The sequence below is a fragment of the Schistocerca cancellata genome, chromosome 2, assembly GCF_023864275.1.
Source record: "Schistocerca cancellata isolate TAMUIC-IGC-003103 chromosome 2, iqSchCanc2.1, whole genome shotgun sequence".
NCBI classification, from domain to species: domain Eukaryota; kingdom Metazoa; phylum Arthropoda; class Insecta; order Orthoptera; family Acrididae; genus Schistocerca; species Schistocerca cancellata.
The window spans coordinates 784,302,461-784,328,525 of record NC_064627.1 but is presented as its reverse complement, the minus strand read 5'-3'; the positions used below and the strand labels follow the sequence as shown (position 1 = coordinate 784,328,525).

Below are 26,065 nucleotides of genomic sequence, written 5' to 3'. Positions count from 1 at the left end.
CACGCCTTTGGGGTCGGTGACAGTTGACTTTCGAATAGAGAAAGTCCGATTTAATGCATGCATGGAGATAGTATCATGGCTGAGCAAGGGCTATGACATGATCCTAGGAGTAAATTTCTTGCATCAACATCATGCCAAAATTGACCTTGGACAATTTCCGCTAGGGGAAACTGTTGTTAATGCAGAGCTTTCGTGAGGGGCGTTCAACATAATGAACAAACCAATTGAGCCACGTACATTAGCATTAAGGCTTAATTCAAATTAGTGTGCGTCTGGTGGCACCGGGAAGTCGCTTTGAGTAAGTGTGGAGTCAAATCTACCTGTGGGTATGGTATGTGTTATTGAACCATTGAAGGATAATGAAGTTTTGGGTTCACTGGGTTGTTTTGTGAAACGTAGTGTTGTACGCGTACAGGAGGGGAACGACGGGTGAGTAGTTCCCGTGAATGTGGATAATTTTAGCGCAATAGACACGAATTTGAGGAAATGAGTTTTAGTAGCAAATTTGGATGTGCCAGATGACAAAGACTGGTGTTCGAGAGGTAGGCGAAGCGATCAACCACTAACTGCCAATAGAACTGCACTGCGTGACAAAATTAAGCATTTGAAAGGAGGAGAAAGAGAGCATATGGATGAATTATCGCGGGAATTTAAGGATTTGTTTTTTCCACAAGGGCCGTTACCAGCAACTCCATTAGTTCAACTAGGATACCAACAGGGAATGAAGCATCTGTTTACCATAAACCATTCAGAATACCAAGCCGACTGTGGAGGATTTCATTGATCAGCAGCTTATGGGTGGTATTATAGAGCATAGTAATAGTTGCTGGGGAGCAGGCATTGTCATTGTGCCTAAATAATCTACGGATGGAACTAAGAAATACAGGTTCTGTTGTGACTACCGATACCTCAATAATAAGACAGTAATAGACGAATACCCCATTCCAAACATACTGGAGACTCTGGATCACTTAGGCCAGTACCAGTACTTTTCTACGATGGATTTGACAAGTGGTTATCATCAGTTAGAGGTGGCTCCAGAGGATTGTCCAAAAACTGCTTTCTCTATTCCTGGAGGCCATTACCAGTGCATGCCATTCGGTTTGAAAAACGTCCCGGTAATGTTTCAGAGGATACTAGAAAGTGTCTTGAGGGGTTGGAAACCACGGCAGTGTCTGGTATATTTGGATAACATTATAGTGTTTTCAAGTAGACAGCGGTTAAGGGAAGTCTTTATGAGGTTAAGAGCAGCTCGTTTGACGTTGAGCCTGGAGAAGTGTAATTCTGCATTAGAAGAAGTAAAATATTTGGGTCATATTATCAGTAAGGACAGAGTGCGAACAGATCCAAGGTTGGGAACTGAAAACAGTTAAGGAAGTGCAGTCATTCAGTGGAATTTACAATTTCTATCAAAATTTTGTGAAGGGTTTTGCAGATTTAGCACAGCTGTTGACGTGATTTTTACGGAAGGGTGTGAAATTTGAGTGGACAGAAAAGTGTCAGAAAGTGTTTGACAAACTGAAACAATTGTTAACATCAAGTCCGGTTCTTGGTTTTCCAGATTTTGAAAAGGAGTTTATACTAGCATGTGATGCATCAGATCAAGCATTGGGATGTGTTCTTAGTCAGGAAATTGATGGGAAAGAACATCCTGTAGCCTATGCATCTAGGCAGTTGAATGCAACAGAGAGGAATTACTCAACAACAGAGAGGGAGATGCTTAGCGTAATCTATGGAAGCACAAATTTTAAATGTTATTTATATGGGAGAAGATTTCGGGTAGTGACAGATCATGCTGCATTGAAGTGGTTGTTGGGGTTGAAGGATTCGTCCACAAGACTTGCTCGATGGGCTCTAAGGCTTAGCGAAATCGACTACGAGGTGGTGCACAAGCCTGGGAAGAAGCACGGTAATGCAGATGCACTAAGTAGGAAGGTGGCAAAAGTAGAAGTCATAGGTTACGACCTAGCAGTATGGCAAGAATTACAGGATGCGGATGATTGTAAATTGTATCAGACACAGCCACAGTTTAATGTGTATGATGGACTTCTGTGCAGGGAAACGAAGTTAGGACCAAGAGTGGTAGTGCCAGCGAAGTTGAGGGATGAGGTTTTAAGGGAAGCACATGATCATGGTCACAGAGGGCGTAGAACGACGAATAGGAGAGTGGGGGAGAGGTATTGGTGGAGAGGTAGAAAAGTAGATGTGGATCAGTATGTCAAGAATTGTATACCATGTGTGCAGAGAGCAGATACAGCTACAACAAGTGCCAGAAGCGACATGTCCATTTTCTTTGTTAGGGATTGATGTCTTATGACCTTTTAGGTGAACACCATCGGGGAACTGATTCATTCTGACAATAATAGACCAGTTTTTGAGGTATATGGAGATGGTGGCTATGCCTAATCAGCAGGCAGCAATGGTCGTGCAAGCATTAGTAAACAACTGGATTTTGAAGTTTGGTGTACCAGAGACAATAATTACTGACCAAGGGACCAACTTCATGTCAGATTTAATAAAGGAACTGTGTAAATTGTTGAATGTAAAGAAGTTGAGGACAAGCGCATTGCATCCACATGTGAATGGAAGGACAGAACAGGTACACAGAACAATCGGGAAGATGCTGAGTTTTTATGTGGATTCTCATCACCATGAGTGGGATGAGTATTTTGAGGCATATTGTATCCACACACAAAGCAAAAGTCCATACAAATACTGGTTTGTTTTCATATGAGGTAGTGTATGAGCAAAAAATGATGTCACCATTTGATTTAGTGAAGCTACAAAAAGGAAGGACTGGTGAATTGGTATGTCAATTTGCGAGAACAATTCGGGATGTTTGGAAACGGGTACAAAAGATGAATATGAAGGCTTTGGAAAGACAGGAAGTTTACCGCAGTATAGTGTGGGGCAATGGGTAATGCTGTCCAGCCCCCACATGCAAAAAGGGAAGACGAAGAAGTTCCTCATGAGGTATCAAGAGCCATACCAAGTTGTTGAAACCACATCTCCTGTTAATGATAAGCTTCAACTGCCAACTAGAACAACGATAGTACACAATGGGCGGTTACAGCCATTTAAGGGTTGCCCAGATGTGATTCCAGGCATGTCACAGGTAGGAAAGAGGGAGAAAGAGAGAGTGAAGAGAGGTGCTAAGCACAGAGAAAACCAGGAAGATAGAGTACAGCATGAAGTACCATATGCTTTGCGATCCAGAAAGTAGTAGAGTATTTGTAGTTACTTTTGTTTTCTTGTTATGTATCATTGGGTTTGCATAGATTAATTAGGCATTGTATTTTCATATGTTGTATGTATTTTCGTATATGGCCTGCTGTGGACAGCAGTTCTTTTAAAGAGGGAGGAAGGGTGATGGTTACCCCTGTCCTCAGGTCACTGAAAAGGGAAGTGTAGTGTCTGATGTATAAGGAGTGTTGTTGGAGGAGAAATCAAACACAGTTCTGGAGAAATAAATGTGTCGCAGTAAATTTTGTGGCAAAGCCCTAATAAATATGTGTTGAACGATGTCTGAGTCATATGATTTCCTGTTTAAATTTTTAGTTACCAACAGTGCTGGCTCAGGAAAGTCGTGTTTATTGTACCATTTCATATAATATAAATTTAAGGATAACGGTAGTCACACAATCTGTGTTGAGTGTGGATCAAAAATAGTGAATGTTGGAGGAAAATCTGTGAAGCTACAAATATGGGACACATGTACGGTGGAGTTATTTTTAGCTAGGGGGAAAGGAATAGACTGTCCAAGGGACATTGTGGAACCAAAATTGAGCTTGCAATGGGTAGGGGTGCATTAAATCTTCTCCACCTATGAAAATTTGGTAGTAGTAGCAAGTTGTTTTGAGCAGGGAGTATTTGCAGAAGCGAAACATATAGAGCTCGAGGGGAATGGAATTTTAACCAATGGAACTGAATAAAACATAATAGGACCAACCTTCCATCTGCCAGTGTCAATTTCAGAAGTCACACAACTGAATGTTATGAAGCCACAGCTGTACTGGCCAGAAGCCACTTTAGAATTTTTGTCAAGGCCTCGTTAAATCAAACTCTGGAGCCAGGTCTGCTGAGATCTGTAAACCAGTTCATTTTAGAGCAGGAGGGGTGCATATCAGCCGAACAGCTTGTTCAACATGTCACACAGTACAGGGAAAGGCAACGGCAAATAACTATCATTTTGTGCACCTCTGTGCCAAGTGTCATCGCAGCCTTAACTTTGTTATGTGTTGTTTTCTTTCTGGTCAGGCAGAGATCTAATTCCAAGAGGGATCTGAGGGTAGTCCAAGTCCCAGTTGATTGGATATCGAGGGCGTGAGATGAGTGGATAAGGGGTTGATCGGGCAGTGGTCATCCAGTAAGGAATTTTTACGTTTTGTTTCATGTCATGGTTTTAAGAGGGCACTAGACCACATTTAAGTTTTCTAGTAGTAAGGAAATATGCCATAGGTCCGACCCAAACAAGTTTAGAGTATAAATAGGTGCCGTTTTCTAACAAGGCATTCAAGTGTGGCAGCTCTCCCAGACAGTGGCGCGTGTCACACCACCAGACTACACATAGCAACAGATGGGGAACCAGCGTTCCAGTCCACGGTGGGTTGTTGGTTCGACCCTCTGAGGCTAGCCAGTGGCGGGCGACTCTTCAATTCACTACCACAGACAGTCGTCTTGGCTCCCGACACACGCTGGAGACATCCCGAGGCGAAGGCCGCAGATTCGGATGCCAGATCACGGGCGCTTGTTGGCGCTGCGACTCAGGCCACACTGCCGAGGATGCTCGGTGCGGGCATCTTGAGGTTGTCAGCTGGCCGCGCGGTGGCTCCTGGCGGAGCAGTGCGGAGACATTGAGGATGGTGGCCACTGATTCAGCTGCTGATGCAGCCATCCTGACATAATCGGAACTCTGCAGCTGACGTACAAGGCCGTCTCGACACAGCATTGCGTTACACAGGCCACTGGGGTGCATCCTCAGCACTGCGGGGTTCTGTGACGCAGACCAAGGCGAATGAGGGCACTGTAGCTAAAAAACAATAAATCACTTGGAAAGTTCTCACCAAGTTTTAATATGGCACCTCCTTGCTCCACCCACTACAATTTTTTCTTAAAATGACAGAAAATCTTACAACAAGCAATTGATATTTTGTAGTACAGTCCCCACATTTATAAGATGGCATGGTTACAATCAAGGACAAAATGGACAACAAAAAAGTTGGCTAAGCTGAAGTTCTATAAATTCCCTCTTTCAACCCTAGCTGTACCATTTATTTTTTATACAAAAATCCAATTTTATTTACATTTATGACTTCTTATGTAATACATGCTAGTTACAAGACTTTGTTACTCACATTCTACACCTTCAAAAATTATTACAGGAAACAAAATGATCTGCATTGTAAAGTATGACTATGATTATACACTTGTGAAAAGCTAAGCCTAACAAAGAAAATGAAATTTACACGTTTGAATTTTTAAAGAAGTCTTTGGTAGATGACTGTTTCCACTCTTCCATGCTGCAATATCCCTCCACTTACACAAACAGATAATATCAGCTAGCGTGCTTCCTCCTGCTCACTAATTTACTGCAGCACTGCCTGAATAGTTTTGAATCCTTCCAAATATGAGAAGAGATTTCTCCTGTCATCAAAGTTTGTCTCCTCCTCCTTCTCTTGTATTAATTCCCCCTGCATCACCATTTCCACAATATCACAGTTAGTTCATCAACTTCATCATTCGTCATCCATTCTGTGACATCGTCTGCATCAACATCCTCACATCCCAGTACGTTTTTAAGCAATGAAACTGTACCATTGCTTTCACCTTTGACTTCAGTTTCACAAATGGATTCAAAGTTAAAATGTCCGTCTTCATGGTCTAAAAGAATTGTGCAGTACCTTACAAGTGATATGTTTGGAATCTCTTCCCACACTTTGACCAATCACCTTATGACATCTGGCAAGACAATTCTCATTGGAATGGTTATGCAGTCTTCATTATTATCAATTGCGGATAGCAATGAACTGAGGAGATAACGGCGATAATTCTTCTTTGGCATTTCAAGGATGCTCTGGTCCATCTGCTGACAAAGAGCAGTTACATGTGGTGCTAAAAATAATGCTTTGGTACCTCCATCTGTGAGTCCATCACTTGGAGAATGTGAAAGTGCATTATCAAGAACAATAGAGCTTTCCTTGTTAAATTGTTGTCTTTCATATATTTCCATACAGATGGTATGAATTCATTTTGAAATGAAGTTTTAAAGATTTCTGAATTCATCCACGCTTTCTTTTGATGAGTGTAATGTAAGTTTTTGAAAGCTGGAAGGTTTCTATGATTTCCTTATTAATGTAAGCCAAATATTGTGGTTGCGAGTTGCAGTACTGAAAGCCAACATGGTATCTCTTTGACTTAAAAAAGGGCTGAAAATATGGACGATGTAAATGACAGCCCTTGTTATCTTATCAGGGGATGAAACTTCATCGTTTCGTCATCTCACACCTCCAGTCTTCTAGCAAAAATTTATCAGAGACCTGATTAGTGCCATATTATTCCACAGTGAACTCACCCAAAATAATTATAAGTCCCACTAACTTCTATCTCCCAGAACAAGCACAGTTGGAAAACTACACAGACTCACATACATTCTGTATCAACCAAATTGCTCTGAGCACTGTCCTTGAGCAAAATGGATATCGCCCTTTTATAGTCTCAGTTCACCCCTTCACAGAAAATCAAATGTCTACATCACCTACCAAGTTTTGTACTTTCACCAGCCTAATTTACACCTTCTGATACTTAAGTAACATTGAGTTTCTGACTGCACCATTACAAATGTACTAAAATTATAGCCAAATTGATATCTTACACTGAATCCTATGTTCAACAGTTCATCCAATATTTAAGTTTAAGCAATTTCAAAACTTCACTGGCTTGACAACAGCTCATATTCTTCATGCCATCAAATATTACAACAGTTATACATATATCACCACTTTCAACTCATCAGTCATGCCCTCGACAAAACATTTCGTACATGAACTAAGAAATTCACCACATGATATTTACCTTCTTCACAAAAATACTTCAGTTTGGGACTCATCATGAAGTTTGTAGTCCCTCCTTGACTCATTCATGGCATTAGTAATGTTACTCAGCGTGGTCTTAACAGATGTGATCTCTCTCTCTCTCATTTCTGCCTCTTCATTTACAGCAGTGTGCAGTTCAGTTCTAAGCTCTGTCTGGCACTGAACTACATGGCATTTGCTGTCCAACATATAATTCAGACTTGACTCTATCTCTTTCACCTTATTATTGCTTCTGTTCACAGGATCAGTCCTCTATAACAAATCATTCTCTACCACAGTAATTCGATCAGCCAGGTTTTTCTCCTCATGTCTCACCTGCATGCTAATACCATCTAATTTTGCCATCAACTATCCCACTTTGACTCTTTAATTCCTCTATCCCATTAACTTTACTTTTCAATTCCTCATTTTGATTTTTAATGTCACGAATCCCTTTAATCTGTTCATCTATTTCCTTAAATTGATCATTAATTTTGTCTGTTCCAATATTATATGTTCCCATTGTACCAGTACAACTTCCTCCACACCAAATTTATTTCCTTCACCATATCTCTAATAGGACTCCCCATTATCACTACCTACTTAATTAGGCCCAAACTTGCTCAGCAGTTGCCAGATTACATCAGTCATGGCTAACATGCTGAAAACTACAAAGCAAGTATGATAGCAAATGCTATTCACACTTAACTTTAGTCAGTGACTAACATGCTGCTGCTGGTGTGAGATCAATAGCTGCGGGCATCACATAGGCTGCTAGGCTGGATCAACGTGGAGATGACAAACACCTGGTGCACTGGAAATGGACCCTCAGTATGTGAGCTGCACTATGCTGGGTCAGCATGGAGACAGTGACCTTGAGGCATAATGTGGCATGCTGTAGCCTGGACCATTGGTGCATGGATTTCACTGTGCTGGGCTGGCATGGAGGAAATGTTTGCCTGGCCGCTGCTGTGGTGCACTGGATCATGGCTGAACTATGATGTGTTGCTATGAAGACCCCACTGCTACTTATGGGTGATGGATGCAAATTCTCAATGAAATGAACAAACTGATGGCATTAGCTCCTCAGCTGTGGTTCACACCTAGTGAACCTCGCCTTCTTTCATGCCTAGTTGCATAGCAAACTAAATTCTGGATGAGCCCCCAACTGTGACTTAAATAAGGGCTGAAAATGCAGACGATGTAAATCATAGCTTTTGTTGTCTTCACAAGGGATGACACTTTGTTGTTTTGCTCTGAAGCACTTCAAAATTAAAACAAATAAATAAATTTGCCCATGATACTATTAATTAACAAGGCAGATAGTAAGTAGGATGTACCTAGGTGCAAATTATGTTAAATATCAAGCTGAAACACAATATTAAATATTTCACTAAAAATTTATTATCTTCAAAATATTCACAGTAATTCAAAGGGTGGTGAAACCAGCTACTCTATTAAATGGTTAAAAAATGACCCCCAATATAATGGTTAGTAAATCTGCTATATAAAATTAAACAAATTAAAACAGCTAGAAAACACAGGCTGTGTTGACAGCTAAACATTAAATGAAGATGAATTGCATGCCAACTCACACCTAAACAGAGTCAAACTGACATATGATGCTATAACCCAAGTGTTGATTAGTAGCTGAAATAATCTAAGTCTGTCACAGACAAAACAAGTCAAAGTCCAACCTCAGTGCACAGAATCAGAGGCCCAAACTCACTTTCCATGAAAATTCACAAGTTCCCAATCTGCTAGCAGAAAATAGAGACCTGACTAGAGCCATATTATTCCACAGTGAACTCACACAAAATAATTCTAATTGCTGCCAGCTGCCCAGCCCATGGATATTCATGTTATTCAAAGCCAGCCCGCCCAGAAGGTCGCGTTTAACGACTCTTCCACGGTTCGTGTGGGTAATAAACTTGTTCGCAATAAGCCACCCACCCAGCCCTCTGCTATGCGACCCAAGCGTAATTCAAACGCTGTAAAAAGTAAAGTACAGACTGCAAGTGAAGCGGGAGTTGTTGTTCCACCCGCCCAACCCACGAGTTGTCGTAAGCAGCGAACACGCGCTAAACGCGCTGATTTTGTGTCTTCCGCCTCCACTGCACCGATCGAGAGACAGTGTAATAAACTATTTGTGAAGCTACGCATCCAGGATAAGACCTTCAATTTTCAATTAGACACTGGTGCGTCTGTGACTCTAATAAATAGTGCTACGTATGCGGCTATTGGCCGCCCTAAACTTTCAGCGGCAAAACATTCTTTGGCTACTTATAGTGGCGAACAAATTCCTGTGTTAGGTGTATGTAGCGTGCCAGCCACATTCCATGGCAATACAAAAACAGTTTCATTCACAGTGCTCCGCGCTACAGACAGTGTAAACATTTTCGGATTAGACTGTTTTGACTTGTTTGGCCTGTCTATCCAAGACAATGTGTTGCAAATTACTTCTGTTGTTGTTCCTCAAGACAGCATAACCGATTTGTGTAAACAATACAGTGACATATTTAAAGACGAACTAGGTTGTGCTGCGAACTTTGCCGCTCATATTACGTTAAAAGATAATGCTCAGCCTCGATTTTTTCGTGCTCGTCCAGTGCCTCACGCCCTCCGGGCACTTGTAGAAGATGAACTTCGTCGTTGGCACAACAACGGTGTTATTCAACCCGTTTCAGCGAGCCAGTGGGCTTCTCCCTTAGTTATTATAAAGAAACCGTCTGGCAAGTTACGTTTGTGTGCTGATTTTAAGTTGACAGTTAATCCTCAGACTGTCATTGATTCTTTTCCTTTGCCTAGACCGGACGAGCTGATGGATAAGTTAGGGGAAGCTCGTTTCTTTTCCAAAATTGATCTCTGTGAGGCATATTTGCAATTGCCCCTCGACGAGCAATCACAACAGTATTTTGTCATAAACACGTCATTGGGGTTGTTCCGTTTTCTGCGTTTGCCTTTTGGTTGTGCGTCAGCTCCAGCTGTTTTTCAGCGTTTTTTGTCACAACTTCTGGCTAATGTGCCATCGTGTTGCAACTATTTGGACGATATTGTTGTGTCCGGTCGGACGCCTGCTGAACATTTCCGTAATTTGGAGTGTTTGTTTACAGTGTTGTCTCAGGCAGGCCTACGTTGCAACATCGATAAATGTTCATTTTTCCTTACGGAGATGGAGTATCTGGGACATGTTATTAATGCTCAAGGCATTCATCCCTCCCAGTCACATTTAGCAGCTATTCGTGATTTGCCCGCCCCTCGCAATCTGCATGAATTGCAAGCAGTTCTTGGCAAATTGACATATTATATTAGGTTTATACCTAATGCATCACAGATTGCTGCACCGTTGCATTGTCTCCGCCGTAAGCATGTTCCGTTTGTGTGGTCAGCTGATTGCCAATCAGCCTTTCAGCAGCTTAAAGAGGCTTTATTGAATGATCGTTGTCTGGTCCATTACGACCCAAACAAGCCTCTAGTGTTAGCTTGTGATGCCTCTTCTTTCGGCCTCGGTGCTGTGTTGTCTCACCGAGTCGGTAACACCGAACGTCCTATTGCGTTCACATCTAAATGGCTCAACAAAGCTCAGTGTAATTATAGCCAATTGGACAAGGAAGCGTTGGCTATTGTGTTCGGTGTCACAAAATTCCATCACTATCTCTATGGTAGACCATTCTATTTAGTAACAGACCACAAGCCTCTGACATCACTGTTTCATCCGTCTAAACCAGTTCCTCAGCGGACAGCTCAGAGACTACAACGTTGGGTTCTTTTGTTATCACAATACCAGTATGAGATACTGTATCGCCCTACAGCTCAGCATGCAAACGCTGCCGCGCTTTCTAGATTGCCAGTTGCTGCAGATGATGTCTTCGATTCCTCTGAAGACTCTTGCCATCAGATTGACGCCGATGAGCATCAATCCCTCCGGGATTTTCCGATTGATTATCGTCAGGTGGCACGTGAGACAGCTACGGATCCTCATCTGAGTTTACTATTACGTTTTGTTCATCATGGTTGGCCGTCCAAGGACATATCGGATCCTGTGGTTCGTCGCTATTATCCGCAACGTCATCTGTTGTCTGTTTCACAAGGAGTTTTGCTGTTACGCACCGAGAATGACCAGCTTCATGTAGTGGTTCCCCAAGTGCTCCAATCCAAGGTCCTCGACTTGTTGCATCAAGGTCATTGGGGAGTGGTCCGCACCAAGCAGCTTGTCCGCCGTCATTGTACATGGATCGGCATTGATAAGCAGATTACGCAGATGTCTACAGATTGTTCGACGTGTGCCGAACACCAAGCTGCTCCGCCTCAACGCTATTTTGAGTGGGCACGCCCTGCCGGTCCCTGGCAGCGAGTCCATATTGATTTCGCTGGTCCATATTGGAATTCTCGTTGGCTCATCGTGATAGATGCATTTAGTAATTTTCCGTTTGTTGTGCCCATGCAGTCTACAACGTCTGCACAAACTATACAGGCGTTGACTTCAATTTTTTGTATTGAGGGTCTTCCAGAAGTTTTAGTGTCTGACAATGGTCCACAATTTGAAAGTTTTTGTTCTGCCAGTGGCATTCGCCATGTTCTTACTCCGCCGTTCCACCCTCAATCGAATGGTGCAGCGGAACGTTTTGTACGCACATTCAAGGATCATATGGACCGCCTTCGTGCTACGCACTCTCGTCAGCAGGCCCTCATCACGTTCCTGTCGTCGTACCGGACCATGCCACGCGACGGCCCTTCGCCTGCGGAGCTTCTCCACGGCCGTCGTCATCGCACCCTACTATGGTTGTTGCACCCCCCCGGATCAACCCGCCGCTTCTGAGCATCGCACGCGTTTTCAGCGCAACGACGCCGTTTTTTTTTTTTCAGAGTTTATCACGGTCGCCGTCGTTGGGAACGAGGCACCATGATAAGTGTCCAGGGTCGCGGTTTTTCTACTGTTCAAGGTGCTACTGGGGTGCACAGCAGGCATCAGAACCAGTTGCGCCGCGCTGGCTGCCCGGATTCTGCTGCTCGTTCTTTGTCCACAGATTTGGTACGCGGCGGGTTCCAGCCGCGCCTTCTGACTTCGCTGCCGCCACCAGGGCAGCAGCAGCAGCCGTCGCCGCTACCACGCCGACAGCCCGTCCCGTTGATGCCTCCCGTGCAGCTTCATCCGGGAGCGCCCCAGGTGGTCGCTCCAGCGCCTGCGGTCCCTCTTCAGTCGCCACCGCCTTTGGAGCAGATGGACGTCGACCCCTCAGCCGGGCCGCCATCCCAAGCGGTGGCTGTGCAGCCTGTCCTGCAGCCGCTTTCCTTGGGCACCCCCATGGAGTATGACACCGCAGCGTCTTGTCCGGCGCCCACTCAGCAGCCGTCGACGCAGCGTCAGGAGACGCTAACTCTCTTCGTGGGTCCCGACGCCCCGTCGCGTCCAGTACCAGAAGCTGCGCCCGTGGTCACAGGCGTGCACCCTGACCTCGGTTTTCAGTCGGTGTTTCCCGAGGCCCCGCGCAGCCAATGCTGGGGTGCGGACCGGGGACTGCCACCGACAACAGTCTCCGCCCCGGTCTCTTCTGCTACGCCTGCGGCCAGACCCCTCCCCCGCCGTCGACGCTCGCCACGTCATTATTCAACGACGGTGCGGCGATTTGGGGGGGAGGAGTGTTATATCCTAGCCAGTAATGCCAACCGAGCCCGCTGCCAAAAGGTTGGCAGCATCAAAGTCCGGACGCCGTCCGCATAAGCAGCGCCAGCGATACAGGAAATCGCCGCAAGTCTGCGCGCGCCACCGCTGGCTTCTGGCTTCTTAAGCGCTGGAGTCGCGAGCGCTAGGACAGTTCTGTATTCGCCGCTCAGTTGTATACTCGCCACCGATTTGTGTACTTGCTAGTCAGTTGTGTGTTCATCGCAGCAGAGTTGTTGTTTGTCGTCATCCGACGCTGCCCTAGCTGCTCCGACTCGAACTAGACAGATTTCTGTAGACACGGAGTTCACTACTGTGTTTCTGTATCTTCGTTAATAAAGATAGGTACCGACTTTTATTTAATCAGAGTGTTTGGGTTTTCATCTTTCTGTTCACTGTTCCAGCTGACCGGTCGGCCCGCTATTAAAAGTGTGGCGGTGACTTCGTAAGCCGTTTCTACAGCTAAGTGTTTGTCGCTACGAACGCCGCCACAAAAGTGAAACCATTCTATAAGACTACCACTGATCCTATGCAGCAGACTAAACCACCATACAGCAAAATGAAACACACAAACATTCATTCATTCACACATGTCAGAGAGTTTTGGAATAGGATAACAGTTGGGTTGCATATAAAAACATGGAAGACTTATAATGGCATTATACATGCATTTGCAAGTATGAAAAGAACCAACATAAAAGCCATATGATGCTTAGGCCAGATTGAATCATAGCTCAGTCTTCTCTGGTGAAAAAAAAAAAAAAAAAAAAAAAAAAAAAAAAAAAAAAAAAAAAAAAAAAAAAAAGGTCTCTTTGTCAGCAGATAATGCCTCTCCACTAATGGTAATATGGCAAATAGTGAACTGTTTTTTTTCAACAATCCAACTGTCCATCACTGGCAATAAATTCTGAATATTCTCCAACTATTTGGCACTGAAATTGTGATGCTTATTGTTGCACTATTCACCCAGTAATGGACAAACACTTTTCTCTTGAATGTTCATGCAACAAAAATAAAGCTTGCTCATCATTGTCTTCCTTAGTTTTATTCCACCTCCACTAGCTTGGAAACCACACCACTCCTTCAGTTTTTCTTCCAATCTGCAACAGTACTTTTTCCTACTCCTGATTCCAAAGCAACAGTTTTTGCTGCTAACCCAGAATCCCGTTGCATTACAGTACAATTTCCAACCCATAGTCACTACATTTTTTAAAATTTTATCAGCCATTTTGAACTCTTTAATTAAAATACAAAGTACTACACAAACAACAATTTAATAACACACACACTTTGGATGTCTGATATGCGTCTGAAGAAACAAAGAATACACAAACAACAGAGCTGGCCTCTATGTGTGTTCACTGTTGTTTGTGAGCATGGGAAATGGGCTTGTAAGTATCATTTGTTGAAGTGTAATTCTGGTAATTTTTTCAATATTAACAGTACAGAATCTACCTTACAGTTGTGACTCCAGATGTGCTAGAAGCTCAAGATACATAAAACATCTTGAAAGCAACAAAGCATTGTAGCTGTGTAGCTGACAGCTGCTAGCTAAGGATTTAAGAGTACAGCATGTGCAGTAAATTAATCCTCATTTTATCACAGAGAAGTATTATTTTGATATTAATTAAGTAGGACAGATTAATTAGCCTGGATAGCACAAGACCAGACAGTCATGAGCCGGATAGTTGAGATTCTCCTGTACAGTCTGATATTTGTTATACATAAATTTATGAAAAGTATAAAGTCTGAGTCATTGTACAAAATATAGCAACTAAGGCTCTACTTTTTAATTACCTTTTTTCATGTTACAAATTTGTTTCCTATTTTCTTCAAGACCTTTGGACAGCGTTTCCTCAAATTGCTTTTCAATGTTTTTTTGTGAGGCTGACAATTCTTCTGTCACCTTCTGCATAAATAAGTGACTTGCATAATACCTTGTAACACAAAATTCTTCTTTGAAATATAATATATATACAACAAACTACATCCATGAATAAATCTTGCATACGGGGGTTCTGTTTGCTGTCAGACTATTCTATATTTCTCAAAAAGCATTTCACGGTATAATCTTATTCCAATGAATATTAACACAACTTTGAAGCTACATATGAACAGATAAAAGAGCAGAATGAGATTTTCACTCTGCAGCGGAGTGTGCGCTGATATGAAACTTCCTGGCAGATTAAAACTGTGTGCCGGACTGAGACTCAAACTCGGAACTGAGTTCGAGTCTCAGTCCGGCACACAGTTTTAATCTGCCAGGAAGTTTCAGATAAAAGAGCGATTTGTAAATAGGTCTCTGTCTTCTGTGTTTTAAAGAATCCCTTGATCAGTGAAAGACAGAATCAGGCAATGAGAAAATGCTGCAGAGAAGTGTGAGTCAAACCAAATAATACATAAGGCAAGACACAGATTCCAAGAAATAATTCTTAATTAATACAGTAGTCAGTTTCAAACCAAATAATGCATAAGGAAAGACACAAATTCCAAGAAATAATTCTTAATTATAACAGTAGTAGACTAACATCAAAGTTTGTAATTCCAGGAGATTACCAACAACAAAATACAAGGAATAGAAGTGTTTGTTTTTCGCACTGTAGATCACAACTGCAACAGAAAAACCAAAAAAACATACACAAGAATTAATTATGCACTGTTGAAAACCGAGCGAGGTGGCGCAGTGGTTAGCACACTGGACTCGCATTCGGGAGGACGACGGTTCAATCCCGTCTCCAGCCATCCTGATTTAGGTTTTCCGTGATTTCCCTAAATCATTTCAGGCAAATGCCGGGATGGTTCCTTCCAAAGGGCACGTCCGATTTCCTTCCCCATCCTTCCCTAACCCGAGCTAGTGCTCCTTCTCTAATGACCTCGTTGTCGACGGGACGTTAAACAACACTAACCTAACCTAACCACTGTTGAAAATGCTGATATTCACAATAAGCATCACTTGCAAAGTTCAGTAAAGATAGTGGCCTTGATTGACATAGTGATTAGTAAACCACTGCACAGCATTTAACAGAGAATACTTTAACAGAGCACTTTTCACGTAGTATTCTTAATAAGACTGACAGAGAGAAAGATCAATTATGTCATCACTGCAGTATCACAAAAACACAAAGAATATACGTGTGAATTTTAAGCACAATACATAAAATCAAAACAGGATTAAAGAAAAATCATTAAATCTCAACAACTCATGATAATTTTGTTCAGACACTTTACAAGCCAATGGTTTACTCAGTAGCACTTATACCAGCAAGTTGATTTGTGCTTTTAAATTGTTTGAATCTGAATAATGCTTATGAACTTTCCTGCAATTTAATATGCTTCTTGCTATTTTTTTTCACAAGTATTTGTTGTAAGGTGGACAAACAACACAACCAAGAATGTTAGTTATTAGACTGTGGCATGTATGCCAATCACCGTCACACACACTGAACACAATACAATAAGGAAAATGTATGCAAGCAGTAATAAAATATCTGAGCATGAGCATAGTATGGCAGGGTTTATATAAGCACTTGCTCATGGCAGGCTCTATCAGAAGTTCGCAGCATAGTTCTTTTGCAGCACACTCTCATGGATGACAACACACTACTAATGCATGCAGCTTTCAAGTGTCTGCACATTACTTCATGCCTCTTCCCATGGGGAGCAGCTCAGATTTGCGATGTGTCCATGACGTCTTCCTCTGCCAGACTCTAACTGAGATGATGTGATGACACTGGAGCATATGGTCAGAAGTATTTGGGGTGCAGGCAGAGTCACAGTGACATCAGTATCAGCTCCATGTCCACATCAGGTCCAGGGCCTGGTGCTGGTGGTGCCCCCACAGGTGCCAGCTCAGCAAGAAGAGACAGCTCCATTGTGAACAGTGGCTGCATCTATACTGGTAGCAGTATTGGAGAAATTGCGCTGTGTTCATCCAATGGTGATGGGGGACCCCTTGTATGTCGTGGCAGGAAACCAGCTGCATCAGGTGATTCAATGAGGAATACAGATTGGCATGGTGACATCAGTGTCCCAGGTGGGGTTGTCCAGTCATTCACATGCAGATGCGACTGGTCATAATGATGTGCACAGAGGCCCTCCTCTGCACAGATGTCACAGAGACAGCAATTATGGCATCAGAAGATGATGGTGGGAATCCATTTTGGGCAATGACCAAACATATGTGCCAAGACAGCCACCCAGGGCCAGAAATGGGATCATAGCTGCATGGGTTGGCTGGACCACAGGGGATGCAGGATCATCTGTTGTTGATGCCCATGGAGCACTTTGGTGGGGCTGTTGTTGCTGAATGGTGTGAACTGCTAGGAAGACAGAAACTGAATCAATGCAATGTTGGACAGGGACCAAGTCATGATGTACTTTCTCAGTGACATTTTGAATGTTCTAACCAACCTCTCGTCCTCACCATTGGTCTGTGGGTGGAAGGACAAGGCAAAAATGTGGTGAATCCTATGGCCGTTGCAGGAGGAAGCAAACTCCTGTGAGACAAACTGAGAGCCATTATCAGAGATCAACATTGCCAGAAGTCCTTCAGTGGAAAATTTTTTTTGACAGGACTGCCATGGTAGGAGACACCAAAGTTGATGGGCAATGAACAACACATGGGAACCGGGAGAAAAAAATGCATCAATTACTATTAGCCAATAAGCTTTAAAGAAAGAGACAGGAAAAATCGATGTGGAGAGGGTCCCAGGCCTGCAAAGGTTGTGTCCATGAAAACAACGTCACCCATGGGGCAGATTACTGTGATGAACATTGGGAACATACTGTAACCAAACAAATGACGTAACCTTCCAAACCAGGCCAAAAATCATGACGATAAGCTAATGCCTTGGTACATGACACCCCCTCCCTGTCCATTCAGTGTGCAGCAACCACAAGATTGCCAAATGGAGAGCCGAGGGAACCACTATGCAAGGAGCTGAATAGTTCATATCAAGGAGTAGAATGCTGTCAGTGACAGAGAAATGATGTCAAAATGTATAGCAGTTGTGGAAGGGGTTGGATGCCTGTGATGGAGGCACCTCTGGCCAGCCATGTTGTACACAGTGTACCTCATTCCGTAAAATCAGATCAGTTGCTCTAGCCTGTGCAACCCAAGCACTAGAGACTGGAAAACTATTAACAGTTTTTTGAGCATATTCATCAATGTGGAAACAAAGTAACTCCTCCCAATCAAAAACTGGGTCCAGACTGACTGGAAGGTGGGAGAGAGTATCAGCAGGGGCGGAAGTGAATCTCGTAGTTGTACCAAGAGAGGAACAGGGAGATGCACTGCTTTGTCTGGCAACGACACTGAGGGATTAAACAGCAAAACTAATGGCTTGTGATCTGTGATGAGATGGAATTTTACACAATATGGGAAAACATGTACAAGGTGCATTCAAGTTCTTAGGCCTCCGATTTTTTTTCTCCGGACTGGAAAGAGATAGAAACATGCGCATTGTTTTAAAATGAGGCCGCGTTCATTGTCAATACGTCCCAGAGATGGCAGCTCCGTATGGCAGATGGAATTTTACTGCCAGCGGCGAGAATGAAAACTGTTTTAAATACTTAAAGTGGCGACATTTTCCTTACTTGAACAGCATGCAATCATTCGTTTTCTGAATTTGCATGGTGTGAAACCAATTGAAATTCATCGACAGTTGAAGGAGACATGTGGTGACGGAGTTATAGATGTGTCAAAAGTGCGTTCGTGGGTGCGACAGTTTAATGAAGGCAGAACATCATGTGACAACAAACCGAAACAACCTCGGGCTCACACAAGCCGGTCTGATGACATGATCGAGAAAATGGAGAGAATTGTTTTGGGGGATCGCCGAATGACTGTTGAACAGATCGCCTCCAGAGTTGGCATTTCTGTGGGTTCTGTGCACACAATCCTACAAGACGACCTGAAAATGCGAAAAGTGTCATCCAGGTGGGTGCCACGAATGCTGACGGACGACCACATGGCTGCCCGTGTGGCATGTTGCCAAGCAATGTTGACGCGCAACGACAGCATGAATGGGACTTTCTTTTCGTCGGTTGTGACAATGGATGAGACATGGATGCCATTTTTCAATCCAGAAACAAAGCACCAGTCAGCTCAATGGAAGCACACAGATTCACCGCCACCAAAAAAATTTCGGGTAACTGCCAGTGCTGAAAAAATGATGGTGTCCATGTTCTGGGACAGTGAGGGCGTAATCCTTACCCATTGCGTTCCAAAGGGCACTACGGTAACAGGTGCATCCTACGAAAATGTTTTGAAGAACAAATTCCGTTTCCTGCAACAAAAACGTCCGGGAAGGGTTGCACGTATGCTGTTTCACCAAGACAACGCACCTGCACATCGAGCTAACGTTACACAACAGTTTCTTCATGATAACAACTCTGAAGTCATTCCTCATGCTCCCTACTCACCTGACCTGGCTCCTAGTGACTTTTGGCTTTTTCCAACAATGAAAGACACTCTCCATGGCCGCACATTCACCAGGCATGCTGCTATTGCCTCAGCGATTTTCCAGTGGTCAAAACAGACTCCTAAAGAAGCCTTCGCCGCTGCCATGGAATCATGGCATCAGTGTTGTGAAAAATGTGTATGTCTGCAGGGCAATTACGTCTTGAAGTAACGCCAGTTTCATCGATTTCAGGTGAGTAGTTAATTAGAAAAAAAATCGGAGGCCTTAGAACTTGAATGCACCTCGTACTTCTTTAAGGCATAAACAGTGCCAAGGGCTTCTTCTCTATTTGTGAGTATCTAATCTGAGCCAAATGAAGCATTTAGATGTGCATGCAATAGGCCACTTGGAGCTATCAGAACTTTTATGAGCAAACACCAACCCCAGCCCATGCTAGGACGAATCTGTTGCTAACACTAAATGTAGGCCCAGGTTAGTATGCTACGAGGCAAGCTGCAGATTATAACAGAGACTTCATTTTGGAAAATGCCGTTTCACATGCCTGTGACCAGTGGAAAGACATGCCCTTATGCAGTAAGGTATGTAACGGTTGTGTAACTGATCTCACCCTGACGATAGTAAGTAATCTTACCTAAAACCCTGAAGTTCTTTGACCAACACAGGATGCAGGAGAGCCACAATGGTAGAGAAATTCTGATGAAGGGGTTTGTACCAGATAAACAAAAGGTTGAAAGAAGTAGCACTTTTCCAAATTGCATTTTAATCTGGCAGTCTGTAACACTGAAAAGAGCATGTGTAAGTTGTTGAGATGTTCAGCATTGGAGCAGCCAGGGACCAAAACACCATCAAGATGGTTGGCACAGCCAGGAACAGACCTCGTGAGTTGTTTGACAAACCGCTGAAAAATCGCCAGGGTACTGGCCACATCAGATGGTAACTGCAAGTATTGATACAAGCCAAAAATGTGTCTTAACAACCAAGAACTGTTAAGAGTCATTATCAATGGGAAGCTGCAAATATGCATCGGAAAGGTTGATCTCGGGAAAGTACTGATCACCATGAACTTAGCGAGACGTTCGTCAGGGTGCAGCAAGGGATACATGTCAATGGTAGACTGAGCACTGACAGAAACTCTGAAATTTCCACAAAGGTGTAACCACACCAGAAACTTCTTGACAATGACTAAGGGGGTAGTCCAGTCACTGGATGCGATCAGTTGGACAACCCTGAAGGACATGATATGAGTCAGTCGAGCTCCACCTTGACTTGGTCATGAAGCACCATTGGTACTAGGTGAGTTCAAAAGAAACAGGGTCTGGCCAAAGATTTGATGTGGACCTTGAAATTATTGCCACAGATTAACTTCATCAGAAATAGTAAACCTGAAAAGGAGAAAGCCATCCAAACCAAATAAATTTTGGGTGCATGCATTGTTCACCACCAGAAAAGTCTACGTATGAACCACGGATTTATATGTGACTGGCACAGGGAAACTACTTAATATCAGAATGCTTTGATTATTGTAGGTGACTAATGTATGTGACACTGGCGCTAAAAAGGGAGAACCAAAGTCCACGTACATATGCAAGTTGAACAATGAAACGGCAGCACCAGTGTTGACTTGCATATGCAAAACCTTCTGATAAACCTTGATGTCAATAAAAAGCTTACTGGGCGCAATTCAGATTGTCAATACAAATTTGACATCCATGTCAGCATCTGCAATAGGCTGTTGGAATTTTGCATTACGAGCAGGAGCAATGTGGCCCATTTTGTTGCACTGATGAAAAATGGCCCACCACTTAGTACAATCAGGTCTACCATGAGTGACAAAACATGACGGACAAGAGGGAGGCGTGGAGCACTTGTGTTAGTGTTCGTTACTGGACTTGCTGTGCTGCTGATGCTGTGGCTGTGGCTGCCACAGTGAGTTGGGTGAGCTGCCACTATTGTCTCCCTGTGAACTGTCCAAAAAACGGTGGGGGAAACAGACTGAACTTCTGCAACCTCACACCATGATTCAATTTGGGCACCCACAGCCCTTGAAACCTCAAATAATTGTGCAATAGTCAGAATGTCAGAGAGGGAGGGGTTTTCACATTGAAGGACCTGCTCACAAACCTCATGAACAGTGGCCAACCAAATGACTGCATCACGAAAATTTGGGTGGCGTACAACTTCTTATGTACATCTATTACAAAATGACAATGATGGCTTAAAATATGCATCCCAGCTGCCCCAGACTTACAGGAATGTTCCGGTATTTTGCAACACTGATAGAACTCAACTCGAGCTGCAATGACGTGTGTCCATTAACAGCAATATTTCAAAAGAAGGTTGCACATGTTATCAAAAGAGAATGAGACAGATCCAGCAGGGGGCCAGTTGGCAAAGAACTTGATACATGCAAGAGAAAGCATGGTGTAAAGTAACATCAGTCAATCCAAACGCATGAAAATGCTGCCGCAACCATTTTTTGTACGCTCACCATTCTTCAGCAGTCTCATTGTAAGCTGAAAACAGTGAGGGATAAATGATCAGAGAAGCGACAGGCAAAGTAGGAGATGCAAGGGTGACATGGCAGGTGGCGTAGATTGAGACAGACCAGAACTGGCAAAAACAGAGGCAAGCATTTGCAATACCTGGGTCACTGTGGGGAATACCACATGCTGTGGACTGAAAAGCCACAATGCCACAGTGAGAACCACTTTTTGATCAACCAACTGGTATAAAAACTTTCAGTAGCACCATCAGACATTTTAGACACAATGGAGGACCAACCAGAGACTGAAAACTGTGCAGAGAACAATCCCATCCTCATAGGCACTTGTGTTGTAATGTGAACACACAACACAACCAAGAGTGTTATCACAACTCTATTAGACTGTTGCATGTATGCCAATCGCCATTACATACACTGAACCTAGTAAGATAAGGCAAATGCATGCAAGCAGTAATAACATAATAACAGTGCAAATGTAGCTTGGCAGGGTTTAAATAGGCTCTTGCCCATGGCAGGATGTATTGGAAGTTCATTATTTACAAGTCAATACAACAGTTGCTGAGTGCAACAGCCTTCCGAATGGAAGATAACCTGATGAGTTCACAATATTGCTCTTTCACGACACATTCTTGCAGATGACAAGATACTGCTAATGTGTTTGGCTTTCAAGTGTGTGCACATTACTTCTGTATTCTTTAATGTATGTATGGAAATTTGATAGTCAACACTCAGTCATACTGGATGGCTCAAACTTAAAATTTGAAATTCTACTCTAAGACATTGTATCCAACATATATCGTCAACCAAAGCCATGATAGCTTGGAACTCTGCTTCATCTGTTGAAGTTGTCACAAGTTGTTGCTTTCAAATGTACCAGACAATTGGTCCTCCTCACACATCATATTTCACCATTTTCCAGTGGCTCACCACTTTTTTATTACTAAATCTAATTAATTGATAGAAAACTTAATAATCAAAGTGAGACGTTATTATTAGGTACAACAGACTTTGATTAGCTACTTCGCAGAGTTCAGTTTTCTTCAATAATTCATTGTTCAGAAGATTTTCATTGTGTGTCACCATTCTACATTCCATACGTGCAGCTATTGGATTGAAACCATCATACTTACTATGTATGGGTATTTCCTCTGTTTAAATAGCTTTATTTATTAAAATTTCCAGTGAATTTATTTTGATTTCCATTCTGAGATATTTGATATTGAACCATCCTATCCAATGCTGTTATAAAGTATTTGTTCAACTTGTTCCAATCTTAAGTACTGCTGTCTGTCTTCTTCCCAATAACTAATCCACCGTTAACAAACAATTGTATAATGAAGCTGCAGTTTTCATGTCAATAACAATGATAATCATCATCAGTATGTAAAAATCCCACCATAATCACATTTATGAGAACTTCTCATTTCAGACTTTTGGAGCAAGTTTTAGGGCACAAAAAATCCTTTTCAGCTCATAAACTACTTGTACTGTGGTTGAATCCATCATGTCTAAACATGTAAATTTCTTCTTGCAGATCACTAAATGCATTGCAAGTTGTTATCACAGTTATATTTGTAAATGCAAGACTGAGAAGCAATCCAACTGATTTGGAACTCATGACTAAAAGCTTCTTAATAGTCTAGTCCTCCAACCTGCACAAAACACCTTGCAATTAATTTGGCTTTATAACATCTATCTTCCCTTTGATGCAACATCCAGCAACAAGCTAAAGTTTTTACAAACTTTGGAATTTTTACAAGAATCTGTGTTTTGGTTTTGAGAGTGATTTTTATTCATCAGATTTTGCTTTTTACCCTTTTTTTGGCTTTCACAGCATCTGAGATGAAAATATCTTTAACTACTGATATAACTTCAAAATCTGTGATTATACTGCCTTGTAAAAGATCCAACCTGTTGCCTGCAAATTTGACATGTGTTTTCTGTTTTTGTCTATCACATAGTTTCAGTGGTGATATTTTATTTTGAGTAATATAATCAGTTGTCCTACTGCACTCTTCAGGTGTGCCGTAGTGTCAATTACCAAGACACAACTTTTTTAAATATTCAAGTTCATTCATGTTTTATCTTGTGAAAGTTTAAACTTTAGGCAGTTCTTCTTTGTCTTTCAGTCTTTCAATGAAAATAACATTATCAGAGGCAACAATGTCTCTGGGAGGACCTCACTATCGATGATAAATAATATTAGACAAATAAGACCATTTGGCAGCAATAAGAGTTGAGCCCTCCTGCATGAAGGATCATCTTTGGCATTCTAGCTTGCACAGTTAACTATGAACAACTACTGTGCCCATGTGTTGTATGCCCATTGTTGGTGATAAAGTATGCCCTTGCAGCATTCTCCAAAAGAAGAGTCACTCCACCACTGTCATCTTTTCGAATACTTTGGATGAAACAGTGACTCACATAACTTCTTTTTCACTTCCCCCACCCAGATCAGTCTACGATTTGCACGGAACACAAAAGTGACATTGTAACATGTCTTACTGTTGTCAGTAACAATGGTGAAGGTGTGCACAAACAATGTGAAACCCATTCTGACCTCCTCATTAATTTTGATGCTGAGGCAAATCTTGCCTCACATCAACAAGACAATATTTGGGCAACTAATTCATGTCTGTACAACAACACCTTGTATGATTTTACTGTTCCATCCATGCTGGAAATAATTCAGCCAAATATGTTCATAATACAATGCAGGGCCCAGCCAACTGGGTCACAAGAAAATACTCTGTCTGCCACCATGGATTCTTGCCACCAGCACATCCCTGGCATATCACACAGGCCACAGCCACAAGGAGACACTGACACTCTAGCATTTACATAGACTCATGAGAGTGACATCAGTAGTGACCGCTCTAGGAATGATAACTTTCAGCCAACTACAATTGTCACAAGCATTGCCAACAATAACATTTTTCACAGCAGCTAGGGATGCAGCCACGGCTGTGTTGGTTTCACCTCATGATTGATCTGGCAGTCAGGCTCATAACTGCACCATGCCGTGCAACAACCAACTGTGACACAGTCTGCAACAGGTGATACTGATCACAGTGCACAACAAAGCCACCTACAGCTCAAGCACATGGTCAAAACTAGTGTTACCCCTTCTACAAGTGACAAGAGTAGACTGTATGCATCCCACAACGGCACTAAAGTCATCACCACTCCCATGGAATAGCCACAAATGGAACATATGTCTGTCATCCAACTGCATGCCACAAACAACACTCATATCAAGCTATAGGGAACTGTCACACACACTGCGGGCTTTAGTTTTCAGGAAAAATTTCCATAGCACTTTGTGGTTGCAGTTGTCCATGACTCAGTCTTCAGTGTGAATTTTCCCTACAGATTTCAGCTCTCTCTTCACCTAACAAAGGTTGTTGTTGTTGTGGTCTTCAGTCCTGAGACTGGTTTGATGCAGCTCTCCATGCTACTCTATCCTGTGCAAGCTGCTTCATCTCCCAGTACCTACTGCAACCTACATCCTTCTGAATCTGCTTAGTGTATTCATCTCTTGGTCTCCCTCTACGCTTTTTACCCTCCACGCTGCCCTCCAATACTAAATTGGTGATCCCTTGATGCCTCAGAACATGTCCTACCAACCGATCCCTTCTTCTGGTCAAGTTGTGCCACAAACTCCTCTTCTCCCCAATCCTATTCAATACTTCCTCATTAGTTATGTGATCTACCCATCTAATCTTCAGCATTCTTCTGTAGCACCACATTTCGAAAGCTTCTATTCTCTTCTTGTCCAAACTATTTATCGTCCATGTTTCACTTCCATACATGGCTACACTCCATACAAATACTTTCAGAAACGACTTCCTGACACTTAAATCTATACTTGATGTTAACAAATTTGTCTTCTTCAGAAACAAAGGTATACTCACGCAAATCACAGTCGAGAGTTGGTACCTGGTATCAATGGCAGACTGCCAGCACTTTCACGTGCAGCTTTGGAGAGGGCTATTCCAGTGCAACCCCTTCCAGTCTCTACATACGACATGTGTCTATGAATACTTAATGGCTGTTTGGCTTTCGAATCTGAATTAGAAATGGTGACACAGCATTATGAAGAAGTGAAAAAGATCAGGCTACATGACAAGAATTGAGATTTGAAAACTCAAGTACTTTCATTAGGAAGGGAACTGAATGCTGTGCTATATTGCCTACAGCAGTTACAATTGGCACAGCACCACCACGCACAAATTCCAAGCTCAAAAGAAACTACACTCATGGCAGTCACTGCATGCCCCACTGCACTACTCACCAAAAATGCAGATCAGTATGGTGCACTTGTCTAACAATGTGCATGCATCTGTTACACCTGCCCCCCATGTTCCACATGCACAATGTGTGCAACTTGTGAACATGGAGGTATCAG

At 42.7% G+C, this 26,065-nt stretch overlaps 1 protein-coding gene across 1 annotated transcript in view; it reads right to left on the bottom strand.

Moving 5' to 3' along the window:
- The window catches only part of LOC126162636 (SUN domain-containing protein 2-like), a 145,912-nt gene that overhangs the window by 56,623 nt on the left and 63,224 nt on the right, over positions 1 to 26,065 (bottom strand). Inside the window, exon 3 of the mRNA XM_049919267.1 lies at positions 14,530 to 14,641. Coding sequence (XP_049775224.1) covers positions 14,530 to 14,539 — 10 coding nt within the window. The 5' untranslated portion in view covers positions 14,540 to 14,641. The remainder of the gene's footprint in view (positions 1 to 14,529; positions 14,642 to 26,065) is intronic.